The 18,051-nt window shown below is 37.9% G+C and overlaps 1 protein-coding gene across 1 annotated transcript in view; it reads left to right on the plus strand.

Annotated features, from left to right (window-relative positions):
* LAMA2 (laminin subunit alpha 2) overlaps nt 1–18,051 on the plus strand; it is a 710,698-nt gene that overhangs the window by 503,535 nt on the left and 189,112 nt on the right. Inside the window, exon 33 of the mRNA XM_088840739.1 lies at nt 13,457–13,650. Coding sequence (XP_088696865.1) covers nt 13,457–13,650 — 194 coding nt within the window. The remainder of the gene's footprint in view (nt 1–13,456; nt 13,651–18,051) is intronic.

Below are 18,051 nucleotides of genomic sequence, written 5' to 3' on the forward strand. Positions count from 1 at the left end.
GCCTCTGATCCCATCACTTCATGCAAAATAGATGGGGAAACAGTGGAAACAGTGGCAGACTTTATAATTTTTGGCTCCAAATCACTGCAGATGATGATTGCAGCCATGAAATTAAAAAATGTTTACTTCTTGGAAGAAGAGTTATGATCAACCTAGACAGCATATTAAAAAGCAGAGCCAACAAAGGTCCATCTAGTCAAAGCTCTGGTTTTTCCAGTAGTCATGTATGGATGTGAGAGTTGGACTATAAAGAAAACTGAGCACGAAGAATTGATTCTTTTGAACTGTGTTGTTGGAGTAGACCTTTGGGAGTTCCTTGGACTGCAAGGAGATCCAACCAGTCCCTTCTAAAGGAGATCAGTTCTGGGTGTTCATTGGAAGGACTGATGTTGAAGCTGAAACTCCAATACTTTGGCCACCTGATGCAAAGAACTGACTCATTGGAAAAGACCCTGATGCTGGGAAAGACTGAAGTCTGGAGGAGAAGGGGACAACAGAGGATGAGATGGCTGGATGGCATCACCAACTCAGTGGGCATGAGTTTGAGTAAACTCCAGGAGTTGGTGATGGACAGGGAGGCCTGGCATGCTGCAATCCATGGGAAAGAGTTGGCCACAACTGAGCGACTGAACTGAACTATAGTTATTAAATGGAATGCTAACTGTAATACAAATGGCAAGTTAAGAAACACACTTCTACATCAAAGAACTCCTGATTCCAGGGAAAATTAATAGAAAAGAGTTAACCCCAAAATCTCGATACCTACACTGAAACCAAGCTCCACCTAATTTCCAACAAGTTCCAGTGCAAGACATAACCACAGTAATTCTCCAGCAAAGCAGGAATACAGCCCTAAACATTAAAAGACAGGCTTCCCAAAGCCATGCCAAACCCATAGACACCCACAACTCACTACTGGACACTTCATTACACTCCAGAGAGAAGGGGTCCACCCCCCAGAACAAAGGCACAAGATCCCCTGACCAGGAAACCTTGACAAGCCCCTAGTCCAACCCCACCCATAGGGATCAGGCTCCACAATAAAGAGGAACCACAAACTTCCAGATTACAAAAGAGCACCCCAAACACAGTAATCTAAACAAAATGAAAAGGCAAAGAAATATGCAGCAGGTAAAGGAATATGATAAATGCCCACTAAACCAAACAAAAGAAGAGATAGGGAGTCTTCCTGAAAAAGAATTCAGAATAATGATAGTACAGATGATCCAAAATATTGAAAACAAAATGGAGTTGCAGATAAATAGAGACAAGGATTGAGAAGATGCAATAAATGGACCTAGAAGAAATAAAGAAGAGTCAATCAATAATGAAAGATGTAATAACTGATATCAAAAACACTCTGGAGGGAACCAACAGTGGAATAAATGAGGCAGAAAAGAGGATAAGTGAGGTGAAAGATAGAATGGTGGAAATAAATGAAGCAGAGACAAAAAAAGAGAAAAACATTAAAAGAAATGAAAACAACCTCAGAGACCTCTGGGACAATGATAAACACCCCAACAAATGAATCATAGGGGATAATAGTTGAAACCTTCCCTAAAATAGGGTAGGAAATAGCCACCCAAGTCCAAGAAACCCAGAGAGTCCCAAACAGGATAAACCCAAGGCAAAACACTCCAAGACACATCTTAATCCAATTAACAAATATCAAACATGAAGAACAAATATAAAAAGCAGCTAGGGAAAAGCAAAAAATTATACACAAGGGGATCCCCATAAGAATAACAGCTGATCTTTCAATAAAAACTCTTCAGGCCAGAAGGAAATGGCAGGACATACTTCAAGTGATAAAAGAGAAAAACCTACAACCCAGATTACTGTACTTAGTAAGGATCTCATTCAGATATGAAGGAGAAATCAAAAGCTTTATAGACAAGCAAAAGCTGAGAGAATTCAGCACCACCAAACCAGCTCTTCAACACATGCTAAAGGATCTTCTCTAGACAGAAAGCACAGAAAAGATTTATAAACTCAAAACCAAAACAACAAAGTAAATGGCAATGGGATCATACTTACCAATAATTAACTTAAATGTAAATGGGTTGAATGCCCCAACCAAAAGACAAAGACAGGCTGAATGGATACAAAAACAAGACCCCTATACAACAGACCACCTCAAACCAAGGGACACATAGAGACTGAAAGTGAAGGGCTGGAAATTGATATTTCATGCAAATAGAGAACAAAAGAAAGCAGGAGTAGAAATACTCATTTCAGATAAAATAGACTTTGAAATAAAGGCCATGAAAAGAGACAAAGAGGGCACTACATAAGGATCAAAGGGTCAATCCAAGAAGAAGATATAAAAATTATAAATATACATGCACCCAGCATCTATTGCCTAGAAAATCCCATGGATGGAGGAGCCTGGTTGGCTGTAGTCCGTGGGGTCACTAAGGGTCAGACACGACTGGGCTACTTCACTTTCACTTTTCACTTTCACACATTGGAGAAGGAAATGGCAACCCACTCCAGTGTTCTTGCCTGGAGAATCCCAGGGGCGGGGGAGCCTGGTGGGCTTCCGTCTATGGGGTCACACAAAGTTGGACACGACTGAAGTGACTTAGCAACAGCAGCAGCAGCATAGGAGTACCACGATACATAAAGCAAATGTTAACAAATGTGAATGGGGAATATAACAGTAACACAATTATAGTGACAAACTTTAATGCCCCACTCACAACTATGGAGAGATGAACCAAACAGAATATTAGCACGGAAACACAAGCTTTAAATGTTGCAATGGACCAGTTAGACCTAATTGATATCTATAGGACGTTTCACCCCAAAACAACAAATTTCACCTTTTTCTCAAGTGCACACGGAACACTCTCCAGGATAGATCACATCCTGGGACATAAATCTAGCCTTGGTAAATTCAAAAAAATTGAAATCATTTCAAGTATCATTTCTGATCACAATGCAGTAAGCTTAGATGTCAACTACAGGAGAAAATACTATTAAAGATACAAACAAATGGAGGCTAAACAACACACTTCTGAATAACCCACAAATCACAGAAGACATCAAAAAAGAAATCAAAATATGCATAGAAACAAATGAAAATGAAAACATGACAACCCCAAACCCATGGGATTCAGTAAAAGCAGTGCTAAAAGGAAGGTTCATAGCAATACAAGCTTACCTCAATAAACAAGGGGAAAATCAAATAAATAACCTAACTTTACACCTAAAGCAACTAGCAAAAGGAGAAATGAAGAAACCCAGGGTTAGTAGAAGGAAAGAAATGATAAAAGTCACAGCAGAAATATATGAAAAAGAAACAAAGGAGACTATAGCAATAAAAACTAAAAGCTGGTTCTTTGAGAAGATATATAAAATAGACAAACCATTGGCCAGATTCATCAAGGGAAAAAAAGGGAGAAGAATCAAATCTACAAAATTAGAAATGAAAATGGAGAAATCACAAAAGACAACACAGAAATACAAGGGATCTTGAGACTACTATCAGCAACAATGTGCCAATAAAATGGACAACTTGGAAGAAATGAATGAATTCTTAGAAAAATATAACCTTCCAAAACTGAACCAGGAAGACATAGAAAATCTTAACAGACCTATCTCAAGCATGAAATTGAAAATGTAATCAAAAACCTTCTAACAAACAAAAGCCCAGGACCAGATGACTTCACTGGTGAATTCTACCAGAAATTTAGAGAAGAGCTAACACCAATCCTACTTAAACTCTTCCAGAAAATTGCAGAGGAGGGTAAACTCCCAAACTCATTCTATGAGGCCGTCATCACCCTAATACCAAATCCAGACAAAGATGCCACAGAAAAAGAAAACTACAGGCCAATATCACTGATGAACATAGATGCAAAAATCCTCAACAAAGTCTAGCAAACGGAATCCAACAACATATTAAAAAGATCATACATCATGACCAAGTGGGCTTAATCCCAGAGATGCAAGGATTCTTCAATATTTGCAAGTTAATCAATGTGATACACCACATTAACAAATCAAAAGATAAAAACCATATGATTATCTCAATAGATGCAGAGAAAGCCTTTGACAAAATTCAACACCCATTTATGATAAAATCTTTCTAGAAAGCAAGCATAGAAGGAACATACCTCAACATAATAAAAGCCATACATGATAAATGCACAGCAAACATTATCCTTAATGGCAAAAAATTGAAAATATTTCCCCTGACATCAGGAACAAGAAAAGGATGCCCACTCTCACCACTACTATTCAACATAGCTTTGGAAGTTTTAGCCACAGCAATCAGAGCAGAAAAAGAAATAAAAGGAATCCACATTGGAAAAGAAGTAAAACTCTCATTGTTTGTAGATGACATGATCCTCTACATGAAAACCCTAAATACACCACCAGAAAATTACTAGAGCTAATCAATGAATATCGTAAACTTGCAGGATATAAAATGAATACACAGAAATCCCATACATTCCTATACACTGAGAAAGCAGAAAGAGAATTTAAGGAAACAATCTCATTCACCATTGCAAGGAAAAGAGTAAAATACCTAGGAATAAATTTATGTAAAGAAACAAAAGACCTATATATAGAAAACTATAAAACACTGATTAAAGAAATCAAAGATGACACAAATAGATGGAGAAATATACCATGTTCATGGATCAGAAGAATTCATATAGTGAAAAGGAGTATACTACCCAAAGCAATCTGTAGATTCAGTGGAATCCCTATCAAGCTACCAATGGTATTTTTCATAGAACTAGAACAAATAATTTCACAATTTGTATGGAAATACAAAAAAACCTCAAATCACCAAAGCGATCTTGAGAAAGAAGAATGGAACTAGGGGAATCAACCTGCCTGACTTCAGACTATGCTACAAAGCTGCAGTCCTCCAAACAGTATGGTACTAGCACAAAGACAGAAATATAGACCAATGCAACAAAATAGAAAGCCCAGAGATAAATCCACACACCTATGGACACCTTATCTGTGACAAAGGAGGCAAAAATATACAGTGGAGAAAAGACAATCCCTTTAACAAATAGTGTTGGGAAAACTGGTCAACCACCTGTAGAAGAATGAAACTAGAACACTTTTTAACACTGCACACAAAAATAAACTCAAAATGGATTAAAGATCTAAATGTAAGACTAGAAACTATAAAACTCCTAGAGGAGAACATAGGCAAAACACTCTCTGACATAAATCACAGCAGGATCCTCTATGACCCACCTCCCAGAGTAATGGAAATAAAAGCAAAAATTAAAAAATGGGACCTTATTAAACTTAAAAACTTTTTCACAGTGAAGGAAACTATAAGCAGCATGAAAAGACAGCTTTCAGAATGGGAGAAAATAATAGCAAATGAAGCAAGTGACAAAGAATTAATCTCAAAAATATACAAGCAGCTCATGCAGCTCAATACCAGAAAAATAAATGACCCAATCAAAACCTGGGTCAAAGGACTAAAGAGACATTTCTCCAAAGAAGACATACAGTTGGCTAACAAACACATGAAAAGATGCTCAGCCTTGCTCACTATCAGAGAAATGCAAATCAAAACCACAATGAGGTACTATCCCACACCAGTCAGAATGGCTGCTTATCAAAAAGTCTACAAACAATAAATTCTGGAGAGGGTGTGGAGAAAAGGGAACCCTGTTACATTGTTGGTGGGAATGAAATCTAGGACAGCCAGTATGGAGAACAGTGTGGAGATTCCTTTAAAAACTGGAAATAGAATTGCCATAAAACCCAGCAGTCCCACTGCTGGGCATACACACTGAGGAAACCAGAATTGAAAGTGACACATGTACTCCAATGTTCATCACAGCACTGTTTACAATAGCTAGGACATGGAAGCAATCTAGATGTCCATCTTCAGATGAACGGATAAGAAAGTTGCGGTACATATACACAATGTAATATTACTCAGCTATTAAAAAGAACTCATTTGAGTTAGTTCTAATGAGGTGGATGAAACTGGAGTCTATTATACACAGTGAAGTAAATCATAAAGAAAAACACCAGTACAGGATATTAATGCATTTATATGGAATTTTGAGAGATGGTAACGATGACCCTATATACAAGACAGCAGAAAAGACACATATATAAAGAACAGACTTTTGGACTTTGTGGGAGAAGGTGTGGATGGGATGATTTGAGAGAATAGCATCGAAACATGTATATTACCATATGTGAAATAGATCACCAGTCCACGTTTGATGCATGAAACAGGGCACTCAAAGCCAGTGCACTGGGACAACCCAGAGGGATGGGATGGGGAGGGAGGTGGAAGGGAGGTTCAGGACTGGGGGATACATGTATACCTATGGCTGATTCATGTCAATGTATGGCAAAAACTACCACAATATTGTAATTAGCCTCCAATTAAAATAAATTAATTTTTAAAAAATAAAGGTTAAGTGGGGAGAAAAAATAAACAGTTCTAGACTGACTGTCTAGGAAGAGTGTAATTTATATTTTCTTTCTGGATTCATTATTTTCTATAAGGTCAGTACTAGCTTGGATACTCAAACTTATTACCACCATTTTAGTAGGCTTTATTATTCATAAAGTAATAGAGAGCAACTAATATTAGCTATCAGCTTTAAACACATGACAATTTTAGCATAATTAATAGCAATATAAAGTTTTATAAAGAATTGTGGACATAACTGAGCTCCACGGACTTTTCTGGGTCCCACTTTTATCATGTATAATATCAGAATAGTTCATGTTGTACCTACTTTATTGTGAAGATCAGGTATGTAGAGGATACCCTGTCTGAGTACCTACATAGTCTCCTCTTCCATAGGAGAGGCAAAAAGGCCCGAGATTTACTCCAACCCCTTTCTCTAGTGGTCCAGTAACTCACTAATGTGTGAATACAAAAGTCCAGCTCCTTTCCCCCAAAGCTGAACAAATCTTGAGATATTATTTATGCTCCAGAGCTTTCCCTGGATTGGTCTAAGACTGGAACTTACCTGGAATCACACCATTGCTTGAATCCTTTCTTACCCACTGCTTTGCTGAATTCTATGAGCTTTCTTAAATTATGAATCTCTTTGCAAATATAAACCAATATTAATTTTATCATCACCCATTTAAGAATCTTCTTTTAATATAACCATCAATGATATGTTAATAATGGAAATAAATGTACTTAGTAGCTCAGTTGTGTCTGACTCCTTACCACTCCATGAACTGTAGCCCGCCAGCCTCCTCTGTCCATGGGAATTCTCCAGGCAAGAATACTGGAGAGGGTTGCTGTGCCCTCCTTCAGGGGGTCTTCCCAACCTAAGGATCGAATCCATGTCTCCCACATTGCAGGTGGTTTCATTACTATCTGAGCCACCAGGGAAGCCCAAGAATACTGGAGTGTGTAGCCTATCCCTTCTCTAGGGGAACATCCCAACCCAGGAATTGAAGCAGGGTCTCCTGCATTGCAGGAGAATTCTTTACCAGCTGAGCTGCCTGGGAAGCCCATGGAAATAAATAGATAACTAAATAGTTAAATATATGTTTATAAAGTCCTATGCAGTTTCTATAAATTTGCAAATTATATTTCTCAATAATTCTGTATGTGGTAACTCTAAACACAAAAAGTATTCACTACTTGCATATATATATAGTATATATATAAAACATTCACAATTTTCATGCCAACAGAAATTAGTAACAATGAAATAACTAAAAGCAGGCAAAATCCAAAATATTGCTATTTGTTGTAGAGATATATACATCATTTGTATATATATATATATTTTTTTCATGTCCACCAATGTGCTGTAGTATTCATGCTTAGCCTAATATCCATTTCATCCCCCTGTAAACACCAGTAGGATGACAACTAAAAGCATCCCTGGACACCAAGAGGATTATCTGGCATAATTTATGAAAAAAGTTTGATACTATAGCTACATTCATAAATTGGAGTTTCCACTATCTATAAAAACACATATATAGAAGAGATTAGAAGGGTACGCTGAAATGACAATTATTGTCCTGAGCTAGAGTGATTATAGAAAATTTATATTTTTATTATCCATAAATGTTTAATCAATAAGAGTTGATAGTTGGTATAGCATAGAGAAGAGCGGGTTATAGGCTATCAAATGGGAATGGCTTGAATAGTTTTTGCAGTTCTCGAATGTTGTTATAGCTCCACATTCATCATTTCTAACATATAAATGATCAGGCTATATTTCCCTGAAAAATTACTTTTATTCAGCTAAATTAAACTAAAGGTCTTGCTTAAATTTTTATTCTAACCTTCCAAATAAATTTGTTTCACTTCTGAGAGCATCTTAAATCATTTAAATCACCTTATGACCTGCCCAAACTCATCAGGTCTAAAGCTGCTTAAATGTCTTGAGTGTCCCTATATCATAGAAACCACTACCCATGCTTTATCTCTGTTACTCTTATAATAAACTTTTTGAACATTTAATCAATCTGAACCTGTTTGGAATTGAATTCTTTCACCTGCAAATGTTAAGAAACAATTTAAGTGGACTTATTTAATGATACTTTATTGAGCACTTGTAATAGTACATTGGAAATAAAATATTAAAATGATAAATGTAAAAAACCTAATGTTACAGATAATTTTCTTCTCACTTTGCTTTTTCTAACCAGCACAGGAAGAATTAACATTCATAGTCAACTGTGCAAATTTCTACAGTCCTAGGCCACTAAAGTTGGTTCAGGATTATTTGGCTAGTGTTTACAACTTTTGGATTAAATCTCCTACTATCTCTCATCTTCCTTCTCTATTTGCCTCTTGAACAAACATCCTTCAGTTCAGTTCAGTTGCTCAGTTGTGTCCAACTCTTTTTAACGCCATGGACTGCAGCAAGCCAGGTCTCCCTGTCCAACACCAACTCCCGGAGTTTACACAAACTCATGCCCATTGAGTCGGTGATGCCATCCAGCCATCTCATCCTCTGTCATCCCCTTCTCCTCCCAACTTCAATCTTTTCCAGCATCAGGGTCTTCTCCAATAAGTCAGATCTTTGCATCAGGTGGCCATAGTATTGGAGTTTCAGCTTCAGCATCAGTCCTTCCAGTGAATATTCAGGACTGATTTCCTTCAGGATGAAATAGTTGGATCTCCTTGCAGTCCAAGGGACTCTCAAGAGTCTTTTCCGACACCACGGTTCAAAAGCATCAATTCTTCAGCACTCAGCTTTCTTTATAATCCAACTCTCACATCCATACATGACTACTGGAAAAACCATAGTTTTGACTGGACAGACCTTTGTTGGTAAAATAATGTCTCTGCTTTTTAATATACTGTCTAGGTTTGTCATAACTTCTCTTCCAAGGAGCAAACGTCTTAATTTCATGGCTGCAGTCACCATTTGCAGTGATTTTGCAGCCAAAAATATTAAAGTCTGCCATGGTTTCTACTATTTCCTCATCTATTTTCCATGAAGTGATGGGACCAGATGCCATGATCTTAACTTTCTGAATGTTGAATTTTCAGCCAACTGTTTCACTCTCCTCTTTCACTTTCATCAAGAAGCTGTTTAGTTCTTCTTTACTTTCTTCCATAAGGGAGGTGTCATCTGCATATCTGAGGTTATTGAAATTGCTCCCAGCAATCCTGATTTCAGCTAGTGATACATCCAGTCCAGCATTTCCCATGTTGTACTCTTCCTATAAGTTAAATTGGCAGGGTAACAATATGATTATACAGTGGAAATGAGAAATAAATTTAAGGGACTAGTTCTTATAGAGTACCTGATGAACTATGGATGGAGGTTTGTGACATTGTACAGGAGACAGGGACCAAGACCATTCCCATGGAAAAGAAATGCAAAAAAGCAAAATGGCTGTCTGAAGAGGCCTTACAAATAGCTGTGAAAAGAAGAGAAGTGAAAAGCAAAGGAGAAAAGGGAAGGTATACCCATCTGAATGCAGAGTTCCAAAGAATACCAAAGAGAGATAAGAAAGCCTTCCTCAGCAATCAATGCAAAGAAATAGAGGAAAACAATAGCATAGGAAAGGCAAGAGATCTCTTCAAGAAAATTAGAGTTACCAAGGAAACATTTCATGCAAAGATGGGCTTGATAAAGGACAGAAATGGTGTGGACCTAACAGAAGCAGAAGACATTAAGAAGAGGTAGCAAGAATACACAGAAAAGCTGTACAAAGAAGATCTTCACAACCAAGATAATGACGATGGTGTGATCACTGAACTAGAGCCAGACATCTTGGAATGTGAAGTCAAGCGGGCCTTAAAAAGCATCACTACGAACAAAGCTAGTGGAGGTGATGGAATTCCAGTGGAGCTATTTCAAATCCTGAAAGATGATGCTGTGAAAGTGCTGCACTCAATATGCCAGCAAATTTGGAAAACTCAGCAGTAGCACAGGACTGGAAAAGGTCAGTCTTCATCCCAGTCCCAAAGAAAGGCGATGCCGAAGAATGCTCAAACTACTACACAATTGCACTCATCTCACACGCTATTAAAGTCATGCTCAAAATTCTCCAAGCCAGGCTTTAGCAATTTGTGAACCATGAACTTCCATATGTTCAAGCTGGTTTTAGAAAAGGCAGAGGCACCAGAGATCAAATAGCCAACATCCGCTGGATCATGGAAAAAGCAAGAGAGTTCGAAAAAAACATCTATTTCTGCTTCATTGACTATGCCAAAGCCTTTGACTTTGTGGATCACAATAAACTGTGCCAAATTCTGAAAGAGATGGGAATCTCAGACCACCTGACCTGCCTCTTGAGAAACCTGTATGCAGGTCAGGAAGCAACAGTTCGAACTGGACATGGAACAACAGACCAGTTCCAAATAGGAAAAGGAGTACGTCAAGGTTGTATATTGTCACCCTGCTTATTTAACTTATATGCAGAGTACATCATGAGGAACGCTGGGCTGGAAGAAGCACAAACTGGAATCAAGATTGCCAGGAGAAATATCAATAACCTCAGATATGCAGATGACACCACCCTTATGGCAGAAAGTGAAGAGGAACTAAAAAGCCTCTTGATGAAAGTGAAAGAGGAACGTGAAAAGGTTGGCTCGAAGCTCAACATTCAGAAAACTAAGATCATGGCATCTCCCATCACTTCATGGGAAATAGATGGGAAACAGTGGAAACAGTGTCAGACTTTATCTGGGGGGCTCCAAAATCACTGCAGATGCTGATTGCAGCCATGAAATTAAAAGACGCTTACTCCTTGGAAGGAAAGTTATGACCAACCTAGATAGCATATTAAAAAGCAAAGACATTACTTTGCCAACCAAGGTCCGTCTAGTCAAGGCTATGGTTTTTCCAGTGGTCATGTATGGATGTGAGAGTTGGACTGTGAAGAAAGCTGATCGCCGAAGAATTGATGCTTTTGAACTGTGGTGTTGGAGAAGGCTCTTGAGGGTCCCTTGGACTGCAAGGAGATCCAACCAGTCCATTTAAAGGAGATCAGTCCTGGGTGTTTTGGAGGGACTGATGCTAAAACTGAAACTCCAATACTTTGGCCATCTCATGCGAAGAGTTGACTCACTGGAAAAGACTCTGATGCTGGGAGGGATTGGGGGCAGGAGGATAAGGGGATGACAGAGGATGAGATGGCTGGATGGCATCACCGACTAGATACACATGAGTTTGAGTGAACTCCGGGAGTTGGTGATGGACAGGGAGGCCTGGCGTGCTGTGATTCATGCGGTCGCAAAGAGTCGGACACCACTGAGCAACTGAACTAAACTGAACAATATACAACCTTGACATACTCCCTTCCCAATTTGGATCCAGTCTGTTGTTCCATGTTGCTTCTTGACCAGCATACAGATTTCTCAGGAGGCAGGTCAGGTGGTCTGGTATTCCCATCTCTTGGAGAATTTTCCACAGTTTGTGGTGATCCATACAGTCAAAGGCCTTGGCATAGTTAATAAAGCAGAATTAGATGTTTTTCTGGAACTCTTCTGCTTTTTCGATGATCCAACTGATGGTAATTTGATCTCTGCTTCCTCTGCCTTTTCTAAATCCAGCTTGAACTTCTGGAAGTTCACAGTTCATGTACTGTTGAAGCCTGGCTTGGAGAATTTTGAGCATTACTTTGCTAGCTGTTGATTATATTTAGGCTGAACTACATGTATATAATTTATTGTGCTATCCAGGAAACTGAGAGACTCTGTGTTTTTAACAGTTAAGCCAGGACAACAGGCAATCCGGGACCATCCTTGGTAAATCAGAGCATATAGTCTTGTCAGCATCTCTTAAAAGTTACCCAACTTACTTGGGCTTCCCAGGTAGTGCTACTGGTAAAGACCCTGCCTGCCAGTGCAGGAGCCTTAAGAGACGTGGGGTTTGATCGCTGGGTCGTGAAGATCCCCTGGAGAAGGGCATGGCAACCCACTCTAGTATTCTTTCCTGGAGAATCCCATGGACAGAGAAATCTGGTGGGCTACAGTCCATGGGGTTTCAAACAGACACAACTGAAGCAACTTAGCACACAAACTTACAGTAACATAACCAACATATACTTAAATAAATTGTCTCACTGAAGGGTAGAAGATTGATCAACAGTTGGCATTTGGGGTTCATTCAGTTGGATTTCCTTTAGAATTTCTCAAGTTGGTATTACATATTTTATTTACATCAAATAATCCACTTCCAGAGAGACACAATAAAAAATATATCTTGAGAAAGATGTGATTGAAAGGAAAGAATTAAATTGAAAATGTAGCTATTTATTACCACTTGCTTCCTTTTTCTCATTAGTAAAATTTGAATTATTTGGTCATTTTGATCCCTAAAATGAATGCATCTAGGTAAGCCCAGGAGTCAATGTAAATTTTTATTCATTTCTAATTTTAAAATGAAGACTTCAAAAAAATTTTTTTGTAATCTAGAGCAGTAGTGGGCAAACTGGACCACACAATTTGGCCCATTGCCTATTTCTGTATGGCACACAAGCTGTGAATGCTTGTTACAGGGAGACTTAGCTAATAGAGAACACTAAATATTTAGACCCAGTTATGTAAATTTGTGGAGAAGGAAACAGCACTTCTTGCCTGAAGAATTCCATGGACAGAGGAGCCTGGTGGTCTACAGTCCATGGGGTCACACAGAGTTGGACATGACTGAAGTGACTTTGCACCCATGCATGTAAATTTGATACCTCGACAAGAATCCCATTCTTCTCATCAGTTTCCGTTAGTAGATTATTATAAAGCAATTTATACTTGATTAATATTCTGATTTGAATTCCTTCAGCCAAAAGTATTTGAAAATTTCTCTATCTTTCACTGCATGAGTTTGATTTTGCTTCTTGACCTACAAAGCCTGCAATGTTTACTATCTAGCTCTTTGCAGGAAAAATTTGTTAACCCCTGATCTGTTGACTTTTGCTATCAATTTTGTTTCATTCAGAACACACACACAACAGTTTTGAGACATGACTTATTACTTATCTCCTTTTCATTGTCACTGTTTAAATTCAGGTGTGCCCCCGGCTATACCGGCAACCCAAGCAGCCTTGGAGGCTCCTGCCAAGAATGTGAGTGTGACCCCCATGGCTCACTGCCTGTCCCCTGTGACCCTGTCACGGGGATCTGCACATGCCGACCGGGAGCCACGGGGCCGAAGTGTGACGGCTGTGAACAGGGGCATGCGCGTGAGGGCATGGAGTGTGTTTGTACGTATACTAACTTGATTATTGGTTCTGGGGGCTTGGTTCCATTTTTATCTCATTTCCAGTGAGAAAGACTGATTTTTTTTTCTTATTTTTCAATAGCTAGTGTTTCCCTTGTTTTTCAATAGCTACTGCTACTCTTCCTGACACTGTCTGTCCACCTTCTGCTGTTTGCCTGCTGTTTTTGTCTCCATCCTGCTGAGCCAAGAACAGCTGAGAAAATCCTCAGCATGCTTTAGTCAGTTCATTGAAGACCTCCAGCAAAGTTCCCGGAGGCAGATTCTATTTTATTTTGCCCATCTAAGAGTTTGCAGTTTTACCTAAAGCTGACATTGCCTTTGTGACAGATTAAAGGTCTGGGTTTGTTAAATTTTTTTAGAATCCTCTTGAATTTGTAATCAAATGGACAGGCACTTTAAGCCTTGAAGTACAACTGGCTTTTCTGAGTTTACAGAAATCCATGGGCATCTTTCTTAACTTTCTCTTGCACTACAGAACCTGGAAGCATTGACAATGAACTCAAGGGTTTCTACTCGCATGTTTTCCTTTGTTTCAATAACTGCTTCTGGATTCAGTAATGCCATCCTGAGTGTACATCAACTATCAGTAATAAATAGAATTCTTAGATCTTAGAAAATCTAAAAAGGTTATTTATAAATATAGGGAGGACCATTATACTGTGGTATATTCTTTGAGGAAATTTACAATATTGGTCTAATTCTTTCTAACAAATATAAGTAGAAATTATTTAAGTACTTTTTATTTCAATATTTACATATTTTAGTGTATTTACATATACTTGTATTTCTGGTTTTAACATCTTGTGTGTGTCTGAAGCTAAATGTCATTTTCACTAGAATTTTTGTTTGTGTTCTAATTTTATGAGTTACCTCAAAAGCTAAGCCTGGCTTTTTAGATCTGCCAAAAAGTAAAGACTGGGTATATTTGGGAATATAATTTTTAAACTTCTTCTTTTCTGTCTATTTCATATTGCATTTAAAATAAACATAAATGTCAAGTTTGATGGGAGGAGAGAGATAAAATGTAATATGTAATATACATTTCCATTATCATATTCAGTTATTGATATATACATATTCACTCTTCTCAAGTAAAATGGCATATTTTAATGATAATTGCATGGACTTCCAGTATAATACAACTAGTTTTAATATTGTTATTAAAGTTAACTATAAACATGGAAATATTAAACTAAATAATATATATTCATAACCTAAATGCTAATCTAACAGACCTTGAATTTTTAATTAATTAATTTTCTAGGGGTAAGATCGGAAAGATCTGATCTTTTTCTGTGAGTTCATGATTTGTTTGCTTTCTATCTTGTTCCATTGATTTATATGTATGTTTTTGTACCAATACCATATTCTTTTGATAAGTGTAGCTCTGTAGTATAGTCTAAAGTCAGGGAGCATGATACCTCCACCTCTTTTCTTTCACAAAATTATATTGGCCCTTTGGAGTCTTTTGTTTTTCCATACAAATTTCATAATTATTTGTTCTAATTCTGTGGAAAATACCATTGTATTTTGATAGGGATTGCATTGAATCTGTAGATTGCCTTGAGTAGTATGGTCATTTAAGCCATATTTATTCTTCCAATCCATAAGCACAGTATATCTTTCCATTTTTTGTGCTGTCTTCACTTTTTTTTTAATCAGTGTTTTATAGTTTTACAAGTAAAAGCCTTTTATCTCTTTAGATTTATTCTTTTTGATGCATTTGTAAATGGGATTGTTTTCTTAATATCTCTTCTCATAGTTTGTCTTTAGGGTACAGAAACAAAACAGATTTCTGGATGTTAATTTTGCATTCTGCCACTTAACTGAATTCATTGATGAGTTCAAATAGTTTTTTGGCAGTGCCTTTAGGATTTTCTATATAAAGCATCATGTAATCTGCAAATAGTGACAGTTTTACTTCTTCCTTTCCTTCTTTCTAAATCCTTAAGCTAACAGAGCAAGAAACCAAAGAATGGATTCCCCTAGTACATTGATCTGCTGGTCCTGTTTTGTCACATGTGACTATAGTAGAATTTTATAATGCCCATGAGTAAGAGTGGATGAAGTAGCTTGATTCTGGTAAAAGAGTATTTATGCAGTAAGAAAAGTGTCCTCTAGAACAAATAAAACCTTCTTCAGAGCCTGGAGACCATGTTACTTCAATGAAGAAAAGAGATAAAATAGTGCTGTTAATCTGTGCTGACTATAAAAATAAGATGTTTGTCACATTTGAGAGAAATAAGTTAAAACTCAAATCATTATTAGCATGTATCATACAGTTAGTTCTTCTCTCTTTGGCTGACTCTTTAGAAAACACAGTTTAATTTCACCCACATCGTAGATGTATATATTTAAAAACAAATGCACCAGGAAACGATCATTGCAGTATCTCAAGTGAGTCACATATTGGTAGAATTTATGTACTCCCTGTAGAGTTTATGCTCTTCAGTCAGTGAGTTCAATCGCACAGTCACCATCTGACTCTGTGTCCCCATGGACTGCAGCATGACAGGATTTCCTGTCCTTCACCAACTCCAAGAGCTTCCTGAAACTCATGTCCATCAAGTCAGTGATGCCATTGAGTCAGCTCATCCTCTGTCGTCCCCTTCTCCTCCCACCTTCAGTCTTTCCCAGCATCAGGGTCTTTTCCAATGAGTCAGAGCTTCGCATCAGGTGGCCAAAGTATTGGAGTTTCAGCTTCAGCATCAGTCCTTCCATTGAATATTCAATACTGATTTTCTTTAGGATGGACTGGTTGGATCTCCTTGCAGTCCAAAGGACTTTCAGGAGTCTTCTCCAACACCATGTTTGAGAAGCATCACTTCTTTGGTGATCAGCTTTCTTTATAGTCCAACTCTCACATCCATATATGACTACTGGAAAAACCATAACTTTGACTAGATGGACCTTTGTCAGCATAGTAATGTCTCTGCTTTTGAATACGCTGTCTAGGTTTGTCATAGCTTTGCTTCCAAGGAGTAAGCATCTTCTAATTTCATGGCTGCAGTCACCATCTGCAGTGATTTTGGAGCCCAAGAAGAGAAAATCTGTCACTATTTCCATTCTTTCCCCATCTATTTGCCATGAAGTGATGGAACAAGATGTCATAATCTTAGTATTTTGATGTTGAGTTTTAAACCAACTTTTTCACTATCCTCTCTCACTTTCATCAAGAGGCTCTTTAGTTCTTTGCTTTCTGCCATAAGGGTGGTGTCATATGCATATCTGAGGTTATTGACATTTCTCCCAGCAATCTTGATTCCAGCTTGTGCTTCACCCAGCCTGGCATTTCACCTAATGTACTCTACATGTAAGTTAAATTTAAGCAGGGTGACAACATACAGCCTTGACGTACTTCTTTCCAAATTTGGAATCAGTCTGTTGTTCCATGTCTGGTTCTAACTATTGCTTATGCTCTTAATTTATTTAACAAATAAATTACCTAGGCATGACCTATGCATGATCATTGTAGTATCTCAGGTGAGCTGCATATTGTTGGAAAGAATTTATATATTCCCTGTATAGTTTATGCTCTTAATTTATTTAGCAAATAATTTTAAATTGTGCTGTAAAGAAGACAGAAAATGCAGAAATCATGAAAGAGCTTTCCTTGACCACCTACTTTTCAAAAAAAAAAAAACAAACTAGTAGCTGGCACAGATAATTGCCAGTGAGCAAGCTGGGGTTTCAGAATTTTCTGATGACTCAGTGGTAAAGAATCCACCTGCCATTGTAAAAGTCATAGGTTCAATTCCTGGGTCAAAAAGATTCCCTGGAGAGGGAAATGGCAATCCACTCCAGTATTCCTGCCTGGGAAATCCAACAGAGGAACCTGGAAGGCTACAGTCCATGGTGTTGCAAAAAAGTCAGACATGACTTACCAACTAAACAACTACAAGAAAGGTAGGGTTTTATTGGATTCAAAATATAGTAGTGAATTTCTTGCAGGACACAGGTTTTTTTATGTAGGGACATTCCATTACTATCATGAAGAATTTACACAAATAATCTGTACCCTTTTTAGGAGATACCAGAATTTCTCATAATTATCCAGATTCAACCTACCAACATTATCAACCCCACCAAGCCAACTAATACTCAAGCATACCTAACCATTGTGTCTGTCTTCAATCTCAGGCATCCCCTAAAGCTCCTTTCACCCCACATGGTTCAATTCTTTAGCAGTTCACCCATATTGAGAGACTACCATTTATCAGAAGTGATGGTAAGCACTTAATTCTTGCAACATCCCCACATGTTGTTATGTCCAGTGTGTGATTTTTAAAAACCTGAATTTAGATGATTTAAGTCACCTTTCCAAGGTTCACCCTGACTTTTCAACAGAGTTGTGGTTTGAACATAGGTCTGTCTTGCAAGGAGA

The sequence above is a fragment of the Moschus berezovskii genome, chromosome 10 (assembly GCF_049115385.1).
Source record: "Moschus berezovskii isolate FMDL1 chromosome 10, NW_MosBer_1.0, whole genome shotgun sequence".
Lineage (NCBI taxonomy): Eukaryota > Metazoa > Chordata > Mammalia > Artiodactyla > Moschidae > Moschus > Moschus berezovskii.